This window comes from Dermacentor andersoni, chromosome 10, assembly GCF_023375885.2.
Source record: "Dermacentor andersoni chromosome 10, qqDerAnde1_hic_scaffold, whole genome shotgun sequence".
NCBI classification, from domain to species: Eukaryota; Metazoa; Arthropoda; class Arachnida; order Ixodida; family Ixodidae; genus Dermacentor; species Dermacentor andersoni.
Window position 1 is genome coordinate 14,035,067 of NC_092823.1, and position 26,864 is coordinate 14,061,930.

Below are 26,864 nucleotides of genomic sequence, written 5' to 3' on the forward strand. Positions count from 1 at the left end.
TAACAACAACATACTGAAACCGGTTGGTTAGGTAATCTTCAATTCAATTGACAATAGAACCATCGCCTAAAGTTGTTTTCAGTTTGCTGATTAGTTTTCGATGGGTTACTCTATCAAACGCCTTTGAAAAATCTAATGCTATTAAGTCAACTTGTTTTTGATTATCAATGCTTTGGGATAAGTCATGCATTACTTCAAGTAATTGGGTTATTGTTGAAAGTCCCCGCCGGAAGCCATGCTGGATAGGCGATAATATTTCTGCTTGCTCTAGATAGTTCGTGATGTGCTTTAATATGATATGCTCTAATAATTTCCCTACAGTGGACGTTAGCGATATTGGTCTGTAATTACCAACATCACTTTTGCTTCCTGCTTTATGAACGGGGATTACTTTCGCTATTTTCCATTCCTTTGCAAGGTTACATGTTGATAAGGATTTGTTAAATATTAGATGTAGATATTTCGCGTTGACTTCGGCATATCTTTGAAGAAAAGTGTTGGGAATATTGTCCGGGCCGTTTCCTTTTTTTGTGTCTATTGATAGTAATAAGTTCAGGACTCCTGACTCAGTTATCGTTGGCATGCCTAGTGGTCTCTGGTTGTAGTGATTCACCTCCGGAATGCGACCATCGTCAGCAGTGTACACAGACTGGAAGTATGTATTTAATGAATTTGCAAAACTTAAATTTTGTTCCTGAGAATTGAGAGTGTTGCTTTGTTTTTGGGGGCTAAAATACTTCCAAAACTTTGCAGGGGAATGCTTTAAAAAGTTAGGAAGCGTAACTGAAAAGAAATGTGCTTTTGCTGTACTAATCTTTGCTTTCATTTCATTGACAGCACACGTGAGTTTACGTTTATGTTGAGGGCTTTTTTTTGTTTTGAGCAATTGTCTTAGTCGCTTCACTTTGCGCTTTGCATGAATGACATCACGTGTTATCCATGGGTTATTTTTATTAGTTTATTTGGTTCTTATTGGAATATAGTTATTGATGCAGTGGGATACAATGGCTTTAAATCTTTCCCATAATGCGTCTATATGTCTGCAGTGTAGATTTCTCAGCGACAAGATCATTACAATTGTTTTCTGAAATAAAAATGTATTTCGCAGTGCAAGAAATAATGTGTAAACTTTCATTAAGGGTTATGTTTCAATGCAGTAGCAGTATAATTAGCAGAGTGGCAAATTGAGTGAATTGGCATTCGTTGTCAAATAAACATAACAGCACTAACAACAAGGGAGAAAAAATATACGACACAGGAAAGTGCCCGTAGCACTAGCTGTTACTTCCGTTTCAAATTTAGCTAAAGTTATACCCACCACTGTGGTTCAGCCACTGCGACGTCCTACCACAGAGCACAAAGTAAAAAGAAATAATTATCAGTGTTGTGAGCCGCAATCCAATCAAGCCAGAATTCAAAACAGCTCATGCATCAATTTATGTGTACATTGACGAACCTGAGGTTTTAAAAAAGTATCTGGAGCCCTTTACATGGCTTTTCTCATAATCTTTGGGATTCACGTCCAAAGGCCAGGTTATTAATTATATCTCCTTTGCATTAAACAGCCATGGGCAGAAAAAGCAGATACTCGCTCATACTTGCTCGCCTATATATTTGGAGGCTATGCACTCACTCGCAGTCATTGGCACTTGCATTCATGAAAGAAAGAAAATCTATTCCCGCATAGTGCAATACAAAATGGTATACAGTATCATGTGGCATTTGCAGTTGCTTGCATTGACACTTAATGGTACCCCGTCGTGATAATTCTTGCATCCACAACCATTCACTCACATTACATTCACTCGCACTTGTGGACAGCCACCTATTATACTCGCATTCACTGAAACTCGCTGCCACCAAATTTCATTCATAGTCGTGTTTATCAGCACTTGCTGTTATCCATACGTCCCCTCAAGCTTGTTACCACTCCCATTCATACACACATCCTTGCACCTATCATTACTCACTAGCACCCTCCTATGCCTGTGAAATAAGCGTGGAGCAAGTACGAGTTGGTATACTTGTGAACATTTTGACCTATACAAATTAAAAAGCTGGTGTTTTTCTTCCAGCGCAGCAATATGCAATAGTATAATTATTCACTACAAGTTTCTGGGGCTTTACTAGTTCTCAACAGTAGTGATAGCATGTAGTGCTCTGCAGTGTTGCATAGTTGTCACACATGAGGCAACACATGGGCCGTAGTATTTCCGCCAGCAAGATAACCTTATGCATTCAGCTGAAGAGCACCATGTAGTGTGACACAAATTTTTACGTGGTTTAAAGCTTCAAATATTGGGTAAGCTTGCATTGAATTTAGACTGAAGAATGCACACACTTCAGGGTGTCCCCATGCAGCAACCAAATGAACAATCAGTGTTTGATGTTTCTCTTTCCTGTTGTGCTGTGTCATTCCTACATTCTGCTCCCAAGCAATCGTTTTTTCTAGCCCAGACATATGTTTAAGTAATAGATGACAAGCACGCTTCTTGCTTCTCGGTCTAGATCTATGTGTTCTGAGCCATTGGCAAGGAAGGTGGCAGGTTAGGCCCTGTTTAATTTCAGAAAAGGGCTCAAAAAGAACTTTGCCATTGCTCTTAGACACTTCGCATAGCTTCTTTATAGTTCATATGCTAATGCTGATAAGTCTGTGGCCTACACATTTAAAGAATTGATGTGTGGTGGTAATTGCAATGTGGTTGGTTCCTGGATTTCAGGATAATTTCATTCAGGAAAACTCCCGAATGGCGATTGATCAACAAGAGTCTACCACGCTGTATGAGGTATGTATACACAATACATGAAAGCCCAGCTAGTGTGTTTTGCATGGGGCTGCGAAAAATTAAGATCTGGAAATCTGAACAGCCAGAACGAAGACAGATTTGTACGCATTTGGTTTGTACTTTGCAAGCCTAATGTAGCAGCCACGGGACTATAAATGATATTGTTGCTTTCGCCACTTTATCTAAGAGAGCGGATGCTGAAGTGAGTGGGCGAAAGCACTGTCTTGTTAATTTTTAGCAGAATAAGATGACCTAGTGAACATTGTCTTTAGCTGTTTTGGATTGCGAGCACTTTTTTCTTGAAGCTAAGCTTTTTTCCTATATTTTTCTATCTCCCCTTTTCCTAAGCCTGTGTTTGGCATGGTTGCTGCTGCTGTAGTATCTTTGTAGGTATGATTGTGGATATGTATATGCAGGTTTATATGCAAAGATTGCAGGCTCCAGCACTTGGGCTGACATAGCTCTGTACGCTCTCGGACTCACTAATGCCAGTTAGCATGCTATATTCTGGATAAAAAGAAAGTTGCTATTTAAGATGTGGGTATAATGATGACTTGAAGGTATTTTTAAATCACACTGACCTCTTAATGGAATAACATGTTATATCCAGTGGCACCTTGGGTTTAGGCATTCGGCATGTGCCACTGTGACCCAAGGGGGTACAGAATCATTAAATTTAGCTAGATGTGTGCCATACAAACATCATGATGTTGCTTTTGTCATTGTTGCATCGCTGCATGCCGTAGACATCTCACAATGTGTATCTGCATCTGCTTTGTTTGGCATTTGCAATATGGCATAACCTGTGAGCAGTGTAGTGCATAAAGAAAAAGAAATTGCATGAGACACTTGCGCACATATGTTTATGGTGAACAAACATAAACATTGCATAATTAAAATTACAGGTCCCACAGGGTGAAAGTAAACACTATTATATGCACCTTTACTTTTATAGCACTTCATTAAGCATGTCACTAAGACTTTGCTTCACGTTGACTCCAGTGTGTCTTGGATCTGCATAATTATTTTTTGGTGTTCTGCATGGGCTGCCACACTGTATTGCTCAGTTGTATTTGTTCTCTAACCTGCATCTATTGTACACCCTTGAGGTACTCGTTGCTATGATGTGCTATCAACTTGCTATTTGTGTTCAGGATTTGGATCTCGGCACTGCCCCAATGGATGGGGCACTGCCAGCTCATTGCGAGTCTGCAAAGCCCAGCTGCGTCCTTAGGCCTAGAGAAGAGGTGGCAGGCAGCCAGGTAGCCAGCCATGTGCCTTCCACCCATGTGAGTGTATAGATTTATCCTGATAATTTGCACCTGCTAAGCCGCTATGCTTGCTAGACAAAGCCTAACGAAGTGTTTATTTCCTCTTGTTAAACATTGTGTCATACTGAGGAACTAACATTGCCATGAATGCACTTGCAGTTGGTCTGCTTGAATTTTCGAATCGTACTTTGTATACTAGTTTATGCCAACTCAATATGAGAATCGTGCTATGCGGATAGAGCTATCTACCTCCTGCTCAGAAGGCACAGTACGCACCTCTTTGGCCTCTGCTTCACGTAGACGGCAACCCCAGACTGACCCACCCGGGAGAAATCTGTAGTTGCCCTTTCCTATCCTCCTCTCTAATCTTTGTCTTTCTCTTGCTTTCGATCTTCCCTGTTTCCTCTTGGCTTCCTCTTCCACTTTTTCCAAACAGCAAGGGTTAACCTTGTGTGGGATAGCCAACCTTGGTTATAACAGATTTGGTTATAGTAGGGTACGTACAGCTGGTGCCTGCAGGATGTGTTTTTTCACGGTCTTGCATCATCCCCTTGTTGGGCTCCATATGGAGGTCGGTGGTTGGCGGTGCTGCCGAATTTCCGCATATATTTATGGCATGTTCTTTTCCCCCACTTGCTGATCACCCTCATAAACGAGGGCGCACCGAAGAAGTATTTAGCTTCTATGGCCAACATACTGAAAACTTTCCCAAATTCCATGTCATACATTCCGAGAAAACCGCAATGTCAGTGAGAATGATCTCCTTTTCTGGTGTCGAAATCAATAACCGATGTTCTTGGTCAAGGCTATAAACTTTCCAAACTTCCTAGTGGAGATCTTCTTTTAGAACTCCGAGATAAAAATCAATATGAAAGGCTGCCGAATCTTGTCTTTTGGCAACATTCCAGTGAATGTGACGCCGCATCGTACCATGAACACCAGCCGTGGTGTTGTATTTGATAGTGACCTGATTGATCTGACAGAGGCTGAACTACTTGAAGGCTGGGGTGACCAGAATGTGATCAGTGTAAAACGAATCAAGATGAGGTGCGATGGTAAAGAAATACAGACTAAGCATCTTATTCTCACATTCGGCTCAGGTGTTCTGCCTGAAACAATCGAGGCAGGCTATGTGAAGATCAGGGTCAGGCCATATATACCAAATTTCCTCCGATGCTTTAAATGTCAAAGGTTCGGCCACAGTTCCCAGAACTGCTATGGCTGAATAACCTGTGCCAAATGGCAGCGACCATGAACATCCGTCCGAGTCATGCGCGAACACTGCACACTGAATTGTGAAGGGGAGCACCCTGCGTACTCGTGGTCCTGCCCATCTTGGAAAAAAGGAAAAGAAACAATGGCAATCAAAATCAAAGAGCAAATTTCGTTTAAAGAGGCACGCAGGCATGTATCCTTCTTGCCAAAGTGGCGCGTCGGGGCAGTGCCACATCTGCCTCCAGCGGCTGTCCGGCCCGTACACAGTGAGCCGGCAGTGCCGTCACCTGCCCCCTGGGCGGTTGCAGCTGGCGCTGTTCCACCGTCCGAGATCAAGGGGCCATCGACCTCTGGGCTGGTGGCCTCAAAGGCCTCATCACTTAAGAGGCTTTCTCGACAAACAAATCGCTCTCAAGAGCCGGTGTCCAGCGCCTCGCAGGAGGCGATGGACACAACACTTAGTCAAACGGCACCACCAGCGCCTTAGGAGCGGCGAGAATCTTGACCGTTCCATAACAGAGAAACATCGCATTATGGGACCGGCAAAGGGCCCTGTAACCTAACTTTTCTTGTTAGACACACAGCACTAACCTCGTTCCCATATGGATACGCAAATATTACAATGGAACGTGAGCGGACTTCTTCACAACCTTGACGATGTTAAAGAACTCCTCCGCAAATTCACTCCAAAGGTGCCATGTGTACAAGAAACACCTAAAATTAATGCAGACCAACTTTCTAAGGCAATATGCCACTTTCCGCAAAGTCCGTGATGATGCATTCGCCTTCTCAGTGCGTGTAGCCGTAATAGTCTATAAGGGCGTTGAATGTCTGCAAATAAATCTCTGAACCCCCCTCGAGGCAGTTGCATTACGAGCTGTGCTATTTGGTCAGCTAATCACGGTTAGTTTGATGTACGTCTCCCCTTCCTGTCAACTTACTAAAGCAGAGTTTCACAGCTTGATCGATGAACTTCCTCCACCATATGTAGTCGCGGTGATCTACATGCACATAGGCCCATGTGGGGCAACACATGTGCGGATGCGTGTGGGCGCCTGATAGAAAATTTTGTTTTCTTCAGGTGCATGCTTATTGAACAAAAAAGAACCAACATACTACACTGTTACACATAAAATATACTCGTCCATAGACTTGAGCATAGTTTCGAGCTCACTATTTCCGTACCCGGAGTGGTCTGTTCTGAAGAATCCCTATGGGAGTGACAACTTCCCAATTACATTAAAGGTAACAAAACCAGATGCATGCTGTCCGCATTTTCTTTGATGAAACCTCGAATCTGCAAACTGGGAACTTTTCCGAGAACTCTTATATTTAGGCGGTGATGACAATTCTGATTTTAACGTAGATGATGCTGTGGCATACCTAACTAATTGTGTTATTGATGCTGCAACAAAATGTATTAAACAATTTAACGGACTGGCAACGAATCGTCGCAACCCATGGTGGAATGACGAATCTAGGAAAGCCCTCAAAAATCAAAACAAAGCTTGGGGATTGTTTCACAATTCTCCAACAGCTGAAAACCTTATTTCATTGTGGCCAGAATATTGTCTCAGGCTTTTGCTATCCTGAGGTTTGACTATGTGTTAATTGAATGCTACACTAATGAACTTGTTTGGCGTGGGAAAATTTGTGTTTATAGCATTGAAGAACCATTTATAAAAAAAAAAAACTTTTAATGTATCTCCAGATAGGTTCTGCTTACGTAGTTTGTAGTGTACTTTTTGCCAGTGGCGATGCTGGCTAGTCTTATAGCACGTGCTTGATGCACAAGCAGTGTGGAAATGAGATATAATCACATTCACTGATTATGCATGCTTATTGTATGCAGTCTTCTGTAGGGTATTCTTTCTAATGTCAGGTTTGATATTTTTTGTGTAAAACAGAAATACTAGGAAAGGTAGGTTGGCTAACCACATAGGTGTGCTGCTTTTATTTCAGGGGCCAGTCCCAGTACGTGCAGAGCTGGGTGTGGAAGCTCCACTCTTCACACCAGTTGGTGGAAAGGCAAGCTGTGTTTGCTTATCTCAATGAAACTAGTTTATGTCATTATAAACGAAAATATGTGCCGAGTACTTTACTCGGTACTAACTGTGGAGTTTAGTGTATGCAGTTGTCAAAGCAGCCAGTACAGCAGTGTTCTGAAGAAATAACAGGTGCTGACGTGCTAGTATTTCAAGTTCATTCGCAGTGCATATAAAGATTAATAAAGGCACAATCAACAAACTTATTTTCACGCCTTTTTTCGCAGTGGAGTTTGGCATCATAATTTGGGTTAGTCATCCAGCATACCCTTGCTAGCTTGTTAGGTGCAGAGAATACTAGTTGTACATTCAATCGCTGGCCAATCTTTTTCGAGTTGTGTGATAACTTATGTATTTAATAAAAAGAAAAGCCTCGCAGTTAAAAAACAATTTGTCCTGGTCCGGGACTCGAACCCGGGACCACTGCCTTTTCGGGGCAGCCGCTCTACCATCTGAGCTAACCTGGCGGCTAGCAGATGGCAGGGCGAAGTCGAACTTGTTGACAACTCGAAGCAATTAAAGGCAAGAGTTTTACCTAATATTTCTGCGGAAAACCGCAAGGTAAATAGGGGCGTGCCAAGGCATTGATAATCCGCAACCGCAAATCATTCGCAGCCACGACTGTAGGCAACATTCAGTACGAGAAAAGAGAGCAAAAATCAAGTTTGGTTTAAATTTTCTCGACTGCTAATCAACCCCTTTTTTTTCTGCAAGAATATCTTGGCAATTGCTATGAACGGTTGGATGTCTGCTTTACCCTTTATTAATTACTTCTCTCCAACTTGCGGGTTTCTGTAGAACTATTAGGTCAAACTCTTGCCTTTGCTTCGAGTTGTCGACAAATTTGACTTCGCCCTGCCATCTACTAGCCGCTTGGTTAGCTCGGATGGTAGAGCGGCTGCCCCGGAAAGGCAGTGGTCCCAGGTTCGAGTTCCAGACCAGGACAAATTGTTTTTCAACTGCGAGGCTTTTCTTTTTATTAAATACATAAGTTATCACACAACTCGAAAAAGATTGGCCAGCGATTGAATGTACAACTAGTATTCTCTGCACCTAACAAGCTAGCAAAGGTATGCTGGATGACTAACCCAAATGATGATGCCAAACTCCACTGCGAAAAAAGGCGTGAAAATAAGTTTGTTGATTGTGTCTCGTGCATCATCGGGCAATTACACCTGCAGTGCTTTAGATTCTCTATGTAGGACAAACAGGATGATGCCTGAATGATTGGCTACGGGAGCATAACAATGTAAAGAAATTTGGCAGTTAGTCGGTAGCGTGCCATTGTAGAAAGTGTGGTTGCACCTTTGTTTGACCAGTGCAGTATCGGGGCGGGGCCGGACAGCAGCTGACATGTGGTGTAACAGAAGCTGTTCATATTAAGTACTTAGTAGACAGGTGCGTTTACATTGTGCCCTTGTCACTATACCATAAGGAACTGGCAGCATACGTTCTAGGAGAGAAAAAATAATAGAGTAATGCAGAATGTTGCAGGAAGCTCATTGCATAAAAGATATCTGATATAGTTTAAGTCCTGCATCTGTTGCGCTACCCAATAAAGAAAAACCCATGCTAACGGTGGTATCCTACATGTGCGTGGAATGTGGTTTGGTGAAAGTACCATGTGTGTGTTGAACAGTTGCTTATGCTATTGTGTAACATTTAACAGCTTTTTTTTTCAATGCCATGAAACCAGTTGAAGACTAGTGCCCTTTCTGTCCTGTCATCCTTTCTGCATTGTAAGACATTTCTTTTTTCCTCCAGAGGATGAGTACTTCTATTCAATTAGTTCAGCACTGCATGTGACATTAGGTATTGCCTAATGACTCGGGCTCTGAGCAAGGTGTGCGACTATTGTGCAATGCAAAAGAGCAAAAGCAGTGCCAGTGTCCAACTGAAATGACACAGCAAGTCAACATTGCCTTGTCATTGGGGGAAATTGTACAGGGATGCCAAAATGTGTCATGCCTTGTTGTGTCTTTATTCTCGCATTTGCTAGCTGCCTTGCATGACACTGCATTGGCCACCTGCCTTCAGAACTGCATAATTGCCCTCTGTAGTCGTGATGATCATGACCACGGTTTCGTTCGCAGCTGTTGTGACAAGTAGTAGTTCATTGTGACTTGGTGCAATGCATGCTGTCTCACAAACATGGTGGCTATCGAGGATAGTGATTGTACTGTGGCCAGGCTTGCATCCAATCAGCCAGTTACATTGAGATTGTTGTACAATCTGTTGTACAGCCAGCTCAGTGGTGAAAAAATTATCGGGATGGACATGTGGTAGTGAATAGCATGCCTCCGACAAAGATGCGGCCACGTCTTGTGCTATGACTGCACTGCAAAGAAAGTACTTCCTCAAGGCCCTTGCCGCTGCGAGCAGCATGATCAGTCGCGAAATGACATCTGCAGCTCCTGCACTGCTTATACGTGAAGTAGAAACAGGATTTGCGGATTGATTCAGTATAAAAGTGTGTTGGTGTGAACATTTGTTTTTTTTCTTTTCATACCCTTAACAATTCAACATTTGGTTAATTCAAAATTTAGTTCCAGTCCTGTGAAATTTGAATGAATGAGGTTTTACTGTATTACACCCCTTCTTTCACCGCATGTGTAATTTGAGCTCACTGGGGTACTGCAAGAACTGTTTTCAGCCTCAAGGGTAAGATTGCTAGCTCTGGGACAAAGCAGCTCCTTAAGCGTGCAATAAGTTTTACTGTGGTTTTCTACTCTTCCCATCTGCTTCCCTAGACTTTTTCTCAAGTCTAAATAAAAACTAGTATATCCCGTACAAAAGGTGCTTGTCGCTGACTGTGGGATTAAATGTGGTGAATCCTCCGAGGTAGAATTGCTGTCCCTGGGCCATTATCAGTGAAGCTTCATCGACTAGGGCTTCCTACAGTCGGGGCGTAAACTTTGAACCTTTTGCATATATCTTGGTTTTATCCTTGAGTGCCATCACTGTTTGGCAACCTACTTTTCCTTAATAACTGTTACCTTTTTTATCCATTATATCAAGAACAGAGACTTTTTCTGAGAGTACATATGCTCTTTTGTATTTGAGTAATTAATCTCTTGCAATTTTTATCTTTCGTAGGTTCACATTGGAAATGGCCTATTTATCTGTGCCAACAAGTGGACGTGGGTCAATCAAGCAAAGACAGACAGCACATTTGCCAGAGAGGTTGCCCGGTGCCTGTGGCAGCCACATGAATTGGTCGGCAGGAGTGTGACGGGCAAAATTTGCATGCGCAAACTGAAGGAAGGTGGCGAGGCAAAGCCAGCATTAACACCAGAAAAACTTGGTGCAGTTCGAAGTAAGTAGACCCTGTCCTGCTAGCTCATGTTTTCATAACGATTGCGAAGTGTTTTGAAGTTAAAGGAGCAATGCCTATCGCATGGTGCTATTTCTGCACGAATATAATGGGCTGTCGGTAAGATGGGGTTGTATAGAGGTGATCTTCTTATATGGGCCGACATAGTTTACATCTACACATCAGGGGCATGCATAGCTGTATGTGCATATTTAGTGATGCGCTCTCACTAACAAAATCTATCACTTAGTTTCTATAGTGGTATTATAGGTGCATTAATCTTTCCTATTAATAGTTCTGCACTGGCATCTATGCAGTGTTTTCCATCTGCATATTCCGCGGTGCGGTAGCGAAAAGCTGTGTAATTTGTGTAGTCACTTGCATGAGCTGGTATATACTTGACAATTTAATGTAAAATATGTGTGGAAATGTATTAGACTATTTCTGTGGTCTTTTATTGCAATTCTGCAGCCATTTATATTGTTTGTAAAACACGAACATTACACAGAAATGGGAACAAGACAATGCGAGGACGAGCGCTTGCTTTCAACTGCTGTGGTTAATGTTCAAATATCAATTTACGTTGGTAAAAAAACTCATAAGCCTCCGTGTTCTATTTTTGCAGTTTCTCTGTGAGATGTTCACGCTTTACACTCAATATCGTGCCAGAACTAGCCCAATCAGTTACGCAGTGGAGCCACCTACTGTGCATGTCAGTTCCAATGGCTTGTGGAATCTAACAGAGCATGCTTTGTTTGCATTTTTTGTGCAGAGTCATACGAGCACTTTGTGGCGAAACATCCAAGCGCTGTGGACACGGAGGCCAGGAGGCTCAAGGACTTTAACAAGCACCGGGCCACCATGCTGCGTGATGCCAAATAAAGATGGTTTGTGCTGCGTGCCCTAAAAAGTGTCCTCTTTGGAGCTGGATCATTGCTCGACTGTGCGATTGAAATTCACTCGCTGCAGTGTTGGCAGACGATGTTACTGTGTGCAACTTCATCAGAAATATTGCATGAACAAAAGAACTCGTTCAACACAAATGAGAACACTTGTACAATGTAGCTAAATAAGAATAGCGTCTTTTGCATAGCTGAAGAGAACATTTTCATGTAGCATACACAAAAGAGAACGATATCGTTGAGCGTAGCCATGTGAGAACGATATCGTTGAGCGCAGCCATGCGAGAACGATATCGTTGAGCGTAGCCATGCGAGAACGATATCGTTGAGCGTAGCTATGCGAGAATAATCTCGTTTAACATACCCATACGAGAACGATCTCGCTTACTGTAGCCATACGAGAATCTCGTTCAGTGACGATGTCCTCTCGTACACATGTGACATACGATGTCGTTGAGTCTACGAAGCAATAATAGCGTAGAGAAGTTCTCGTTCAATTATCGTACATATTTTTTCAATAGGGAAAACCAAGGAAGAAACGGATAAAACGTGTATAATCTAAAAACGCAAACAAATGACTAAATACAACTAGTTAGTGGTGTTAGTAATAAAAGGCTAAAACTGTAAAAGGTTTATAACATGGCAAAAGGCGCTTCTCTAAAAACAGTAAGATCGTTTAAGAGGTGCCTATGTGGGCTCTAAAAATCATTGTAGAGGCGCTAATGGTATCGCTGATGCACAGGCGTTTGAGTGTCCGTAGGTATTGCCTACTGCACAGCCTGCGCATCACGCGATCATTCCCCTGATCCCAGGTGCCGAGGCAGCCGACGACGACCGCGTCCACCGTCACGCGTTGGAACCGCCGGAGGAGATGACGCTGTACAGGGGCGTACTTCTCCTCCTTAGCCTTCCGGGCGTCCTGGAACGCCTGCAGCCTGTTCTCGAAAGGGCAGCAGACGTCCAGGATCAGTGCCTCCTCTCCACGGGCCAGTACCAGGTCGGGCTTGAGTGATGTGGTGCCCACGACCTGGTTCTCTGCGATGACTGTAAACCTCCCCAAGGCAGCCTTTTTATTCTGGCGACGATGGTGTTATGACGCTCCGTCATGGCCCGGCTCTGCCGCATGCAATGGCATAGTACATGCGGCAGTGTATCCTCCCCATACCCGCAGCGCCTGCATCTTTTGTCGGCTGCGGGTGCCCAGAGTCTTGTGGCATTGAGGGGGAGGAGGTTTAACCGGGCTCGATGCACGAAACGCCAGTCGGTGAAGCGGGTGTAATGGCCGGACCTCATAAAGTGGGAATTTGCCGGGTCGGCCGCCACACACACCATCGCCTTGCCTTGGTTCAGTTTGTCATGCAGAGCTCTGTCCCTTTCAGTGGAGAGGAGCGCCCGGATGGTCTTGACCAGCTTGTGGCGGTTCCTTGCTGACACAGAGGCCTCTCCGCAGTTGATGCGGGCCCCATGGTCCAAGAGCTCCCAGGCGACGGAGAGGCGACGGGAGGCTTTCCGGGCCTCCGTCCACACAGACTGGACCTGTTTGGACGTTTGTCGCAAGTCGCCCTCCGTCTCGCCTGAGAGGTAGGCCTCCATGTCCTCGGTGTTCGCAGGTCGTCTTAGCCGCCTTGACACGACACCCTCTAGGTCCCTTGCTGCACGCTCCCGGACTTCCACGTCGGTCGACGTCAGTAGCTTGAAGGCCCCATCCACCCGGCAGATGTCGCTGAGCTCCGCCGCAAGTGGGATCCCTGCACTGCCAGCCTGAGAGCTTCCGTACAAGTATTCATTGGAAGCTCTGGCTGGCACGTACAGGGTCTTCTTGATGAGCGGGCGGAGCTCCTCGTCTAGGCGTTGCCACTCTCCTTTGCTGGCAAGGCCCACCAACATGGCAAAGTTCAAGGCTGGATACAGAAAGGTTTTTATGGCATCCAGCCTTTGCCATGGGGCGAGCATGGAGGAGAGTAGCTTTCTGCCTAGGTGGATGGCCTCGTCGACCGTCGTCTCGTCCGGTAGCACCCTGAACCTCACTGGACGGCCCAGGAACTTGTGCCCCTCAAAGTCGCCAAGCGCCAGAATCGGGTCGCCACCCACGGTGAAGGAGGTGGGCCGTGTACCCACGGGGTGGCGACCAGACAGGTGTATAGATCGGCACTTGGCGGCGTTCAGTCGCAGCCCAAGCCGGGCCGACAGGGCAGTCACACGGTCCAAGCGGCTCTGCAGGGTGGTGGGATCCGCGGCCAGCAGCGTCAGATCATCGGCGTAGGCAAGGATGTTGTGCTGCCTATCGCCTCCCTGTACTGCACGGATGACCGGGTCCCCCACCAGGTTGAAAGGCAGCCCGCTCAGAGGACAGCCCTGTCTCAGCCCGGCTCCGATGGTGATTGGCTCCGTAATGTCGCGCGGTAGAGGTCTTCAACGATGGTAGCAAAGGCCTCCCCCACGCCGGCGCCGCGGACAGTGTCGACGAGGGCCTGATGGGCGACCGAGCCGAAGGCGTTGGCAAAATCGAGGAACCCCACGCACAGCTCCCCACCTCCTGTCCCGGCATTATCCAGGCGTTCCTGCAGCACGAAGTTGTGTTCAAACACTCCATCGTGCGGCAGGAAGCCCTTCTGACACCTGGACAGTACCGCGTGGTCGCCCAACCACCTCTGTAGCCGGGTGGTGAGACACCCGGCATAGAGTTTGGCAATCGTGCGGCCTAGGGCAATGGGTCGCCAGTTTGTGGGGTCCTCGCGGTCGCCCTTCTTGTGGATCAGGATTGTCCTCGTCGACTTCCAGCTCAGGGGCGTGCGGCGGTATTGGAGGCATACGTTGTATACCGCCGCCAGGAACCTGCCCTCAGGGTCCACCTGCCTCCAGTGGTGGTACGTGAGGCGGTCCTCTCCTGGAGCTGTACTCTCGCATTTACGGAGCTTGGCTGCGACTTCTTCCGGTGAGAAGTGGCACAAGTCCAGTTCTTCGGTGGCCGGAAGCCTTGACCGCAGGATGCTTGTATCCACGGTTGTTGGTGACCAGAGGTTCGAGTACTGGTCTTGTAGTGCATGGGGGTCAATCGGACAGAGCTGCGACGGGCCTTCAGTAATCAGCTGCACTGCCCGGCGCCGTTCCTTCTGTAAAGTGTTTGGATCTGCTGGGGGTTGTCGGGGTTCACGTCGCGCTTCCGCGGTTGGCGCGAGTCCCGGACTGGCAGCCGCAGATGTTTGGTTGTGGCTGCAATGGCACGGTCGAGGATGTTTTCAAACCGTGCCCACTCGCCAGCACACTCAGGCAACCGGCTCAATGCCCGCAGCTCTGCCGTCTCGTCTTCTAAGCCCCATGCACTGTCCTCTGGCCGCGTCGTACCAGCATGATCTTCCTGGGTCCCGAAGTCATGGGTGCTTCCGTCATGGTCCTGCGACTCTGCCCTGCCTGGGGAGAGCTCCTGCATGGCCGCCGACTCGTGAGCCTCGGAGGCTGGTGCTCCCGGGCTGCCTCGGTTGGACAGCAGCGATGGTGTTGGAGAAGGAGTGGCCGAGGCCGCGGTCCGCCCTGATTGGGTTGGCGTCCGCTGAGAGGGTGCCTCGGCCATCTCGCCATCGCTGCTTTGTCCGGGTGTTCCTCGAGGCGCCACAGGAGACGGCTCCTGGTCGGCGGCCTGCTCGGTGGCCACTGCTGGTGTTTCTGGAGGATTCTCAGCGGGACCCTCGGTGCTTTCCTGCTCTGTTGGGGGGGTGCCGTCGTTGTCCTGCTCCGACGCACCAGAGGCAGCACCTGCGGCGAGATCACGCCTAGCTGGTAGTGCCGCCTCCCTCCTGTGCCACTGTTCGTGGTTGCTCAAGCCCCTCCTTGTGTGGCAGGGCTGCAGGGGGGGCGGTGGAGTCGGCTGCAGCCAGGCAGGCGTGGGAGGCTGGTCTCAGCCCCAGTGTCTCGCCGCAGATATTGCACACGTTGATGGTGCGCCGCATTCTGGCACCGTGCTCGAGTTCGAGGTGCCGCTGGAGGGACTGCCGCCGCGCTGTCCATTTGGCCGCGGCGTAGGCAGCTCGGCAGCCCTCCTCGCAGCACCGGACCGTGTGAGGCACGGGAAAGAACACCGTGAGGGTGCCATCCTCACGTGCCGGCTGGCGTTCCCGCTCAGGGGTGTTAGGGTCGCCATCATCCTCGCTGTGGTCATGGGCCATGCGGCCGTGGCCCGCAGGATCCGTTGGATGGCCTTGCCTTCCAGACCCGGCGGCTCTCCCTAAAGGAGGCCAGGTCCGGAGGCTAGGGGGCCACTAGGAGTGGCAGCGAGGAGGCCAGGCCCATGATGGACGATGGCGAGGGCGGGGGCCAGCCGGTTGTGCCCAAGCACCATGCCAGTCCAGACGGCAGGACCAACAAGCACCCCGCAGGTAGCAGCACCGGGTTCCAGGCAGTGGTCAGGCCGAGCAGGGCAGGAGTCTCCGATAGGCAGCAGGCAGTGCCAGGCAGCGGCAGGACCAGGAAGCAGGGCCGGTGTGGGTCGTACAGGGGCCACCAGGTGGCAGCAGGGTGGTCTGTCCTGGAGGCAGTGCAGCAGGAAGCCGTGGGCCTAGAAAGATGGGGCTGGGTCAGGGGAAAGACACTGCTATAACCGGGCAGGTGTCTGGGCGCCTCTACAAAGATAAGTGTAGTAAAGGCCGGGCAAGCCAGCTGCATGTACTACACACAGAAAATTTTATTAACATGTGACTTCCATGTCAATTACCTATGTACATCGTTCTAGTGTACATCACAATGAAAACAACAGCATAAAACAAAACAAACCAAAATCAACATGATGGTGTATACAATGAACACTTGATCATGATATTTACATGAAGTTCTTCTCCGTGGAAGGTTAATTAACATATCCCTTTCCGACCAATCGCTCTATACACCTTCCTCGGACAGAGATTCATATACAGCACGCAAAATGAGTCATGGAATTGTCGATACACGGGTAGTCCAATATTTACACCAGTCCCTCTTGGGGGTTGTTACATGGACACAAGCAATTCAAGTGTTCTGTATTCAATTTCCCAAACAAGACCGAACTCGTCTTCTGTTCAGTTCGTATTCTACTCCCCCCCTGTATGATAATCATCTACATTATGTTAGCGCGACTGAAATTTCACTCCTACCTTGGAGAGGAATGGAAGGCTAGGAGGGGACAGGGAGACATATTTTTAGAAGTGGCTCATGGGAGCTACGATCTTGTCGTCTTTGACCTTCCAAAATCGAGTGTGCCACTTTCTAAGGAAGTGATCCACTCCGTTTCTCGCGAGTTCTTTTGATAATATATTTTTTATCCACATACGGGTGTTCTTCAGTACTGGGTATACAGCTTTTTGTGGTCTTCTCCTCAGATCCGCAAGTCCTCGCCTTTTCCATATACAAAACATGAGGATTAGTGATAATAGTTTCTCGAAGCCGGATTTCTTAATCTCCGGTTGCAGCAGTCTACATCTGAATGTATTACTTGCCACTCTCCATACCGCTTTGGCTGGCCCGCACTCCTTGAGGGCATGCTTTTGGGATTCTGGTTTGGCGCAGTTGGGACAGTGATCTGTCTCAGTTATCCTGAGATGTTTCAGCCGTGATTTTGTAGGTAGCACTTCCATCTTCTTTTCCATTCAAAATCCCGTATTTCCCCCGGTAAGTCTGTTTTTGCCCAACATTTCCATTTTGCCGTTGTGCTTTTCTTCACTTCGTCTAGTTCAAGCTCTAATGATGCCATTGCCGCATTTACTTCGGCTGGCTTGACTTCCGTTATTGGAGTGTCTGGGCAGAGTTCCTCGATTGCCTTGCAGGTGTGGACTGCGTCTTTGTGAAATTCCAGTGGCCTTTCTGCGCGCGGACCATACCATTTTTCTGGAGCCACGAAGCGGCCCAGCGTGCTCAGCCAATAGTGCATGGCCGTAATTCCCACATATTGTTCGCTGTTGATCAGCGTTCCTAGTGTCTTGGCCGGTAGGATTCTGGCTGTCTGAGACACATTCGGTATGTCTAGGCCCCCTCGCGATTTAGGTAGCCTCATAATTCTTCGGGGTAAAGGTGCGGTGATCTTTTGCCACAGGTACACTTTTTGCCACTAATCTGGGCATTCGTGCATCTCTTGCAGCATAGAAAGCAGATGCGCACAGCTTGGATTTGATTATCTCAGCTTTCTCCACCAGACTGAGTTCCGGGGGTGTTGTCTCGTCCGCCACTTTCCGCGCTTTGCTGAGGGGTTCTATCCAGCTTTTTGCCGAGACATCTCCTGATTCAAACCAGACTCCGAGCACTTTTACTGCCTCCAAAAATTGTAGTTCGGATAGTTCTTGTTCATTGAAGGAACCGAATAGAAGTGCTTTGCTCTTTTTCTCATTTATTTTTGCTCCTGAGAGACTGGCGTATTCATTAAAAATGTGTAGCACCGTTCCGTAACTCTCTTCGTCTCTTATGAAAAGGGATATATCATCCGCAAACGCAGATATTTTCACTTCAATGTTTCCTGGCAATAGGAAGCCCCTAATCTTTTTTTCTTCGTTTATTTTCCGCAACAAGGGGTCTAACGCTATGACAAACAAGCTGGGCGATAAGGCACAGCCCTGGCGCACCCCCTTGTTGATACTAAAGTGTTTGGTTACCTTGTTGTTAATGAAGATTTCGCTTTGAGAATCACGGTATAGAGTTCTTATAATCTCGATGAATTCTTGTGGAAAGCCGAAAGCATTCATTACACTAATCATATATTCCTGTCTCATGTTGTCGAATGCTTTCTCTTGATCAATAGTTACAAATGCGCCTTTGTACTGTTTCGCTTTTGCATAAGCAAAAATATCGCGGGTAAGGGTCAAGGCTGCAAAAATAGACCTGCCCGTAATCGCTGCTGCTTGAAATTCAGATATTATTGTGGGCGTTATTCTGCCTAGTCTGCTTGTTAGCATTGACGTAGCGATCTTATAATCCGAGTTTAGCAACGTCACTGGGCGCCAGGCGTTGACATCAAGTGGGTCAGCGTTGGCTTTAAGAAAAAGGACGATTCTGCCTTGTGTGAAGGATGCGGGTTTAGTGTTGTTCTTGATTACATCGTTCAATGTTTTTACTAGTCGTTCTCCAATTTCCGGAAAGAACGCATGATAAAAGCCGGTCAGGATTCCGTCCGGCCCTGGGGCGGATTCTTTGTTCATTTTACAGATTTCGCGAAAGGCTTCTTCTTTCGTGATTGATGCGTAAAGGTGACATCTGTCTTCGTCCTTTATCTGCGGGAGTTGTGGTAACCATTTGGGTGTGGTAGGTACGGGTTGACCGTCTTTTTCATGCATGATTTCTTGAAAATGATCTATAAAGATCTTTTCTATTGCTGTCTGTTCTGTTATCGTATCTCCCTTTTTGGATCGTATTTGCCTGATGTTGTTCTTAACCATCGTGTGGCTTGCTTCACGCTTAATGCTTCCATCATTTATTGACTGTTGTCCTTGGTATCCCATAGGCTGGCTTGCTCCATGTTTTATTTCATTTATGTGCTCGCGGTATCTGGCGCGAAGGTCCATTAAATATTCTTGCATACAATAAGTCAATTATGCGAATCCTTCGAGATATCTCATTTAGTTTTCCAGTGAGTTTCTTTTTTCTTGCTTTTCCTGCTTCCATTAGTATTCCCTTCCACTGTTCTTTCAAGTCGTCCCACTCTATGTCCTCTGGAGTAGTTTCCATGCATCGGACGAGTTTCTGTTTGACGGTCAGGCGTGTTTCTTGGTCCCGTAAGAGATTTACGTCCATTTTCCACCTGTTCGGTGAAGTCTAGTCCACTCTGTCCCTTTATCTTGAAGCTAAGGGGTCTATGGTCACTGAAAGATTTGAGTCCTCCTGGGCCGTTGATGATTTGGATTTCTAAAACATCGGAGATCAAATCCGTTGAAAAATATCCTCTATCGAGTCGTAAATTTGTTGTCCCACAGGCACGCGATAACGCCCACGATAACGCCTGGCACGCGATAACGCCCACTACTCACGATCGGCTCCTCCTCCAAGTTCTTTTTCTTTTGCACATTTAGTCCGGAAGTTTGTTTTGCGTGCGAATGTTTTAAACTCTGTGTATTGGAATTGGGTTCTGGTGCTTGGGGAACCGGTTTTGACGCAGGGCTTTCGTTTTTTTTCCTTGGTCTTGAGCTGCGTTCGTGTCATTATCAGTGGTTGTCGCACTATCGCTTGTCTCCCCTGAGGAGCTGGTTGGAGTTGGCGCTGCGGTTGTTTTTTCCTCTGTCGATTCGACTGGACTGGACGACACGCTCATTTCAGTACTTGTTATTCCCGGTGTTTCCTGGCCACTGTTATCGCTTTGCGCGTCGCTATTCCAATAATCCCGTCGAGGGGTTGGAGGCTTTGCTTCACGAGGTTGTAACACCTGTAATCCAGAAGAGTTTGGCAGTGCTGGGAAATCTTTATCTGATGAAGTGCCGCGTGCTGACGCTGCGTCCGCCTTTGGGAGGGCCCACACCGCCCCCGCGTACGATTTCCCGTAGGCTCTGCTTCGAAAGCATACTCTCATGCCATGGTGGCCCCCGCACTTTCTACATTGCTCGTCGCATTCCGCGTCGTTGTGCCCGAAGGCGCCACATCTCTTACAGAACGGGGCTGTACATGCATTCGCCATGTGGGAGCCGTCCCCACAGCGCGCGCACACGCGGCGCATGCCCCGATACTCGCACATGACACGAAAGCCCTGCACGGTCGAAAAATTCGGAATTGGCTTGGTCATTTCGATCCTAACGACTCGTACTCCGTTCAGTTTCTTAGTCCGGTTGTTTGCTTTCGCGAAAGAAATGCTTTTGACTTTGCCATACTGTTGCAATGCAAAGGACAAAGATTCCGCCGACAAATACACTGGGTATCGATAAACATTGACAAAAGTCACTGGTGGTCCGACCGCGTCAACCGGCACTTTAACGTTGTTGACAAAGAACCCTTCCGCTACCATTAATGTACTCGCTTGAGTGGCATTGCGGGTACAAACGAGAAACCTGGCCCCACCCATATGTTGCAGTGCCAGAACGCTGTCTTCCCCAGCTGTACTTTCTACCGCGTCAATTAGGTCATCAATAGAAATGTCTCCGTCAGGAGCTTCAACAAAAAAACAATTTTCCCTTAATGGGGTCTCACAGCTGGTCTCAGGGCCGGGGGGCGTTGCCATGCTGCTGGCTTGGCTTGGCTCCTCCGAAACTCGTGACGGAACTAGGTTCCACTTGTGTCGTACAGCTGGCGCTGGGCGCCGCTGTACCCTGGTAGTCGGCGAGCTCAGCAGATGGCGCTGGCTTCGCTATGGGCAGGGGGTTGGCCGGCGGCTCGACAGGGCGCGCTTGCATAGGTGCTGGCTCCCGTGATCGTAGGCCGCTCGGCAGGCGTTCAGGAGGCCCACCGGGTTGCTCTACTGCTCAGCAGATGGCGCTCGGGCAGGCGGGCGGGCGAGCGGGTTGCTCCTGGTCGGCAGACGCTGGTAGACACCTGGATGTCCGCCGTGGTCCCGACGCGACCTCCGGGGTGACGGTGTCGACTCTGAAAGAAGTCTTCTCGGCCCGGGGCAGCAATCTTAGCCAAAAGGCCGAGAAGCGATGTCCTTCACTTCACTTCATTGTACTACTGCATTGTGGGCGCCCTGCCGACATTGGTAACCTCAGCAACAGCGTGGTAACCTCAGCAACAGCCTGTCTAGAGACTCTATGCTCCCTATCTCACGGACGAACTCGCGACGCCTCAGTCTTTCGCTGTTAACGAAACGCTGTCGTGTAGAAACGAGACCTGAGTGCAAGCTTGTTTGTAACGCAAAACCAACGAAGGCAACCGCGTAGAAAACGGAACAGGCGAGCGGAAAACACGCGCAAGCGGAATACTTACTTCCATCTGAATGCGACCGCTCAAGGTGACCTTCTTTGAGGGCTTCGTTTCAAGCCCGTGCGCAATTGTAATATACTACGCGCATTTCCTGCATTTCTTTTTGTTTACCGCAAGGCCCACTCAAAATTTTGATACGGCACAGGCCGGGACGGATCGCAACGTGTCGAATCGACCGGTACAATTAGGTAGCATGCCCCATGTACGAAGAAGAGCAAAATAGAAGTGAATGAAAAAATAAATATAGAAAACGCTGCACACTCCTTCCAACCGGAAACATAGAGGGGAGAAAGATCGCCATCTGAAATACAGGCATTGTAAAAAAAAAAGTGCTACCTCATCATCTTTACCATTACCCTGTGTGTGTATGTATGTATGCATGTATATATGTGTGTGTGTATATATATATATATATACACACGCACACATGCTAGAGAGCATAGCTTAAACGCAGCTGGAAAGCTCAGCCTTGCACAAGAACCACCCCCTTTCGCAAACCCCTTTGATACATTTAAACGAGAAACACGAGTACAGCGAGGTCGTTCGAATCTGGCGCGAAAACGCATTGGCGCCATCTGTGTACGAAACTAGGAAAACCTGCGGACTTTGCCATACAGAAAGAAAGGTAGATGGCGCGAGTGAACGCTCCATTGCATACTAAGAACGAGAGCCAGTGAATAATGGCAGAAACGTCTTGGGAAGAGAGAAAAAAAAAACACGCAAAGGTTGTTGCCTTGTGCAAGCATTCTATGTTACAGCGAGTAAAGAGCATAGCATCTTCTACAAGAGCAGCTACAAAAAGAAGAAGAACGTGAGAGAGGGAGAGACACAGGCGTATTTCTTTGGAATGCAGAGCATGCAACACACAGTATAAAGTGCCAAAGAGACGGGGAAAGCAGATGGCGCGAAGGTGTATGTCCTCAAAGCTTGAAAGCAATTTCTAAATTACAACATGTACCGAAGTCCACCTACTCTCACCAGGTTGCTCCCACCTCCAGTTGCATTTAAAGTAAAATTACAGTCGCCTCAAAGGCACAGAGAGAGATAGAAAATAAGTACACTTGCTTCGCGCAGCTGCAGCCGTTCAAATTTTACAGCAAGTCCGCTGCCGCCTGGGCGCAATGCGCTCGCTTCAGTAAATTGCCGTGCTGGCCTTGGCAACGAAGAGGTGTCGTGCGGCAGACTGCTGCATTGTAGCACACCGGAAACCGTGCAGACGTCAGCGATCGCCTCGACATTGGTGCGAGCGCTCGAAGAGACAGAGTCCCAAACCACGTGTGCCGGGGCGGTGCGAGCGCGACGCCTTTGACGCAACTTTTGCGTACAAGCCGCCGCACGGCCACGACGGAGCCGGTGTCACCCTGCAGAGGGCTGCACTATAGCACGCCGGGAACCGGGAAAGAACCGCGCAGACGTCGTCGTTGGCCGCGGCGTTGCCGCGAGCACGCGAAGACACCAAGTCCGAAAGGACGTCAGCCGGGGCGTCGAGCACGCCGCCCGCACTGTTCGCACTCGTTCTCGGAAATGGCGAAGGGGACGCGCTAGCGTGCCTCGAATCGATCGGCCGTGGGCCCCGTAGGGGGACAGAAAGGCGATTGTTCAGGAAACCATACTGGCCATTGGCGAGAAATTGCCGTTCGCGCATGCGGTGGACGCGCTGCGCTTTCACGACTTCGGCATTGTGCTGCCGACGTAAGCTTTCAATCTTGCTCGCGGCGTTACGAGGCGGCACGATTTTCGCCGAACGCTCGTCGAAAGTTGCACAAGTACGGGCCCATAGAGGTCTGGGTACATATCGCTGCTATTATATGGGGGTCCCAGAGAGCAGTCGCCCCCAAACGACCTGGGTGTTTGATATGCGGCGGGCGCCCGTCAAGCGTGTCGCCAGTATCGCTCTCGTGGATCCCACAGCTGGCGTCTGCAGCCTCATCCGCTTGATGCGTTAGGGGCTGGTTGTCGGACGACGCTTTTTCCACGAAATCGAAGTGTGTTCCGCATCGTCCTCAGACGAGTCAAATACGAAAGCGCCGAAGGCGCGGGCGTGACCCGTCGCCTACCGGCTTTGCCGTCTCGGCTACGTTGCAAGTGTCGGTCGGTCTACCAGTGCTGCGGGCTCGAGAGAAACCGCAAGCCGCGATCGAGTCGACACAACCGGTCTATCGAGAATGTTGCGTGCTTCTTGCCGCGTGGCGATACCCGGCCCTGTGGGGAGGGCGCCGTAGCGAGCTCGAACGCCGTCGTCTCGGACTGTGCAAAGTGCTACCCTTTGCGAGAACGAAGCGTGTTGGGGCGCCTGAAGGTAGCCTCGGCATCGCAAAGACGGCGTCCGGCCTGCTTGAAAGGCTGGACGCACAGTTGAACGATTACCTGGTTGATCCTGCCACTAATCATATGCTTGTCTCAAAGATTAAGCCATGCATGTCTAAGAACACGCCGAAATAAGGCGAAACCACGAATGGCTCATTAAATCAGGTATGGTACCTTAGACCGCTTCTTCCTACTTGGATAACTGTGGCGATTCTAGAGCTAATACATGCAGTGAGCCTGAAGCCCTTTGGGCCACGTGTGCTTTTATTAGACCAAGATCGATCGGGTTTCGGCCCGTATTGTGTGGTGACTCTGGATATCTTTGTGCTGATCGCATGGGCACGAGCCGGCGACGTTTCTTTCAAGTGTCTGCCTTATCAACTTTCCATGGTAGGTTACTTGCTTACCATGGTTGTTACGGGAAACGGAGAATCAGGGTTCGATTCCGGAGAGGGAGCCTGAGAAACGGCTACCACATCCAAGGAAGGCAGCAGGCGCGCAAATTACCCACTCCCGGCACGGGGAGGTAGTGACGAAAAATAACAATACGGGACTCTTTTGAGGCCCCGTAATTGAAATGAGTACACTCTAAATCCTTTAACGAGGATTAATTGGAGGGCAAGTCTGGTACCAGCAGCTGCGGTAATTCCAGCTCCAATATCGTATACTAAAGCTGCTGCGGTTAAAAAGCTCGTAGTTGGATCTCAGTTCCAGACGAGTAGTGCATCTACCCGATGCGACGGCTCGGACTGAAGATCATGCCGGTCCTTTCTTGGTGCACTTCATTGTGTGCCTCGAGAAGGCCGGTGCTTTTACTTTGAAAAAATTAGAGTGCTCAACGCAGGCGAGTCGCCTGAATAAACTTGCATGGAATAATAGAACAAGACCTCGTTTCTGTTCTGTTGGTTTTTTGAATACGAGGTAATGATTAAGAGGGACAGACGGGGGCATTCGTATTGCGGCGCTAGAGGTGAAATTCTTGGACCGTCGCAAGACGAACTACTGCGAAAACATTTGCCAAGAATGTTTTCTTTGATCAAGAACGAAAGTCAGAGGTTCGAAGGCGATCAGATACCGCCCTAGTTCTGACCATAAACGATGCCAACCAGCGATTCGCCTGAGTTCGGCGGGCAGCTTCCGGGAAACCAAAGTGTTGGGGTTCCGGGGGAAGTATGGTTGCAAAGCTGAAACTTAAAGGAATTGAGGGAAGGGCACCACCAGGAGTGGAGCCTGCGGCTTAATTTCACTCAACACGGGAAAACTTACCCGGCCCGGACACTGGGAGGATAGACAGATTGACAGCTCTTTCTTGATTCGGTGGATGGTGGTGCATGGCCGTTCTTAGTTGGTGGAGCGATTTGTCTGGCTAATTCCGATAACGAACGAGACTCTAGCCTATTAAATAGGTGTGGGGTTCCCAGCACCTTACAACCTTCTTAGAGGGACAAGCCGCTCCTAGCCGCACGAAACAGAGCAATAACAGTACTGTGATGCCCTTAGATGTCCGGGGCTGCACGCGCGCTACACTGAAGGAAGCATCGTGTCTTTATCCCTGTCTGAAAAGACTGGGTAACCCGTGGAACTTCTTTCGTGATTGGGATAGGGGCTTGCAATTGTTCCCCTTGAACGGGGAATTCCCAGTAAGTGCGAGTCATAAGCTCACGTTGATTACGTCCCTGCTCTTTGTACACACCGCCCGTCGCTACTACCGATTGCATGATTTAGTGAGGTCTTCGGACCGATGTCCGGCGCGGCCTTTCGGTTGCGCCGGTCTGTTGGAAAGATGACCAAACTTGATCATTTAGAGGAAGTAAAAGTCGTAACAAGGTTTCCGTAGGTGAACCTGCGGGAGGATCATTACCGGATTGTGAAGGGTGGCGAGCGCCATTGTTTCTACCCCGTGTGGGTGAAGCAGCTCGCTGCGCTCGACGCTTTCCGCCGCTGGCCCCGCTTGGACGCGGGGACGGCTATACCCGAACATGCCGGGGACTGCCTGAATTTTGAGGGGCGCCCCGTGCCAAATTTGTTGCGCCCAGTGGACGCCGGCTGCAACCTTGGACGGTTGGCTTGGCCGCGCCCGCGGGTAGAAACGGCGTAACGCACACTGGGTGGGCAAGAGCGCTTCGGCGCTCTTGCGCGGAATGGAGTAAGACGACCCGACCTGCTGCTTTGCCCAGTACGAGGGGAACGGCGAAGCGTGCGGTCGGTCAAGGAACTGACGGTCGAGAGCTAATGCCGCTGCCGCTTAGTAAACCCGGAACCGTGGTGCGAGCGCTCTCCCGTCCTCCGCGGCAAACGCTGCCGAGTCTGAAAAGGCTGGTGGCTGCCGGTCGCTTCCTGCGGCGAGTATGGAGTAACGACCCGACTTTGTTGTCGCCCAAGTACTAAAGGAACGGTGTGGCGCTTGGTCGGTCATGGAACTGTCGGTACGAGGGTGCGGCTGCCAAGTACGGAAGGAACCGTGGCCTGAAGCGCTCTCCCGTTCTCCGCGGCAAATGCCACCGAGTCCGAAAGGGCTGGAGGCTGCCGGTCGGCTCATCTCGTGACGCGCGAGGTGTCGAGATCGCGGTTTAATGCGACGACGTGTGCAGGCTATTCGCCCGCCGCCGAGGGAAAGGCGGCGTTACTGCGAAGTACCGAAGGAAACGCGGCTTTGCTACGTCGGAAGCGTTCTGCGGTTAGTGGACTTGTGCGCTTTGGGAAGGCGCCGCACGTCGAAACAGGAAGTACGGACAGACGTGGGACTGTAGTCCCGGATTCGAACGCACTTGCGGCCAGGCCCTTGCTGGCTTCGTCTTCCGCCTAAAGTAGACTAGTTGTGGCTCCGGCGCAGGGAGCCGTCCCTGGCACTGGCCGAGTGGTTTTGGAGAGCTGCGCGAGTACGCGCGCCGGGCTCTTGTCTTTCGTCTCAAGTAGGCTGTTGGATCAGCAGCGGTTATGCTGCGGCGATCTGCCGATGCGAAAGTGTGTGTGTGTTTGAGGCCCTTCAATGAACCTACTGCTGACTGAAGCGAAGCACGTCGATGGGGGTCAAACCCTGCCCGTGGCCGTGTAGCCGTTAAAGACTCCACAGCGGCTTAGCCCTACTCATGGCTCTGTCGCTTTTTGCAATTTTTCGTGGAGCGATGTGAACGTGCGCACGAGACGCACGGGTCCGGTGGATGGTTGGC

General features: G+C 48.9%; 1 protein-coding gene, 2 non-coding genes and 1 pseudogene across 3 annotated transcripts; 2 read left to right on the top strand and 2 right to left on the bottom strand.

The window, feature by feature from the left end:
- Nucleotides 1-3,732: 3,732 nt before the first annotated feature.
- On the top strand, nucleotides 3,733-11,528 carry LOC140213617 (BEN domain-containing protein 5-like). Its single transcript, XM_072284867.1, has 4 exons — nucleotides 3,733-4,075; nucleotides 7,235-7,300; nucleotides 10,414-10,633; nucleotides 11,403-11,528. Exons 1-4 carry the CDS (start codon nucleotides 3,908-3,910, stop codon nucleotides 11,510-11,512), a joined length of 564 nt encoding a protein of 187 aa, XP_072140968.1. The 5' UTR covers nucleotides 3,733-3,907; the 3' UTR covers nucleotides 11,513-11,528.
- Nucleotides 7,710-7,784, bottom strand: TRNAF-GAA (transfer RNA phenylalanine (anticodon GAA)). Its single transcript has one exon. It is a non-coding gene; the product is annotated as a tRNA-Phe (tRNA).
- Nucleotides 11,529-12,208: 680 nt separating the features above from the next.
- Nucleotides 12,209-13,534, bottom strand: LOC140213413 (uncharacterized; annotated as a pseudogene).
- Nucleotides 13,535-23,751: 10,217 nt separating this feature from the next.
- On the top strand, nucleotides 23,752-25,554 carry LOC140213851 (small subunit ribosomal RNA). Its single transcript, XR_011890833.1, has one exon. It is a non-coding gene; the product is annotated as a small subunit ribosomal RNA (ribosomal RNA).
- Nucleotides 25,555-26,864: the final 1,310 nt, after the last annotated feature.

Excerpts from the sequence above, each read along its gene's own strand:
- LOC140213617 (XM_072284867.1), top strand. The coding sequence starts at position 3,908 with ATGATGTGCTATCAACTTGCTATTTGTGTTCAGGATTTGGATCTCGGC. Across the intron at positions 7,301-10,413 it reads TCACACCAGTTGGTGGAAAG|GTTCACATTGGAAATGGCCT; the intron begins GCAAGCTGTGTT and ends TATCTTTCGTAG. Across the intron at positions 10,634-11,402 it reads AAAACTTGGTGCAGTTCGAA|AGTCATACGAGCACTTTGTG; the intron begins GTAAGTAGACCC and ends TTTTTTGTGCAG.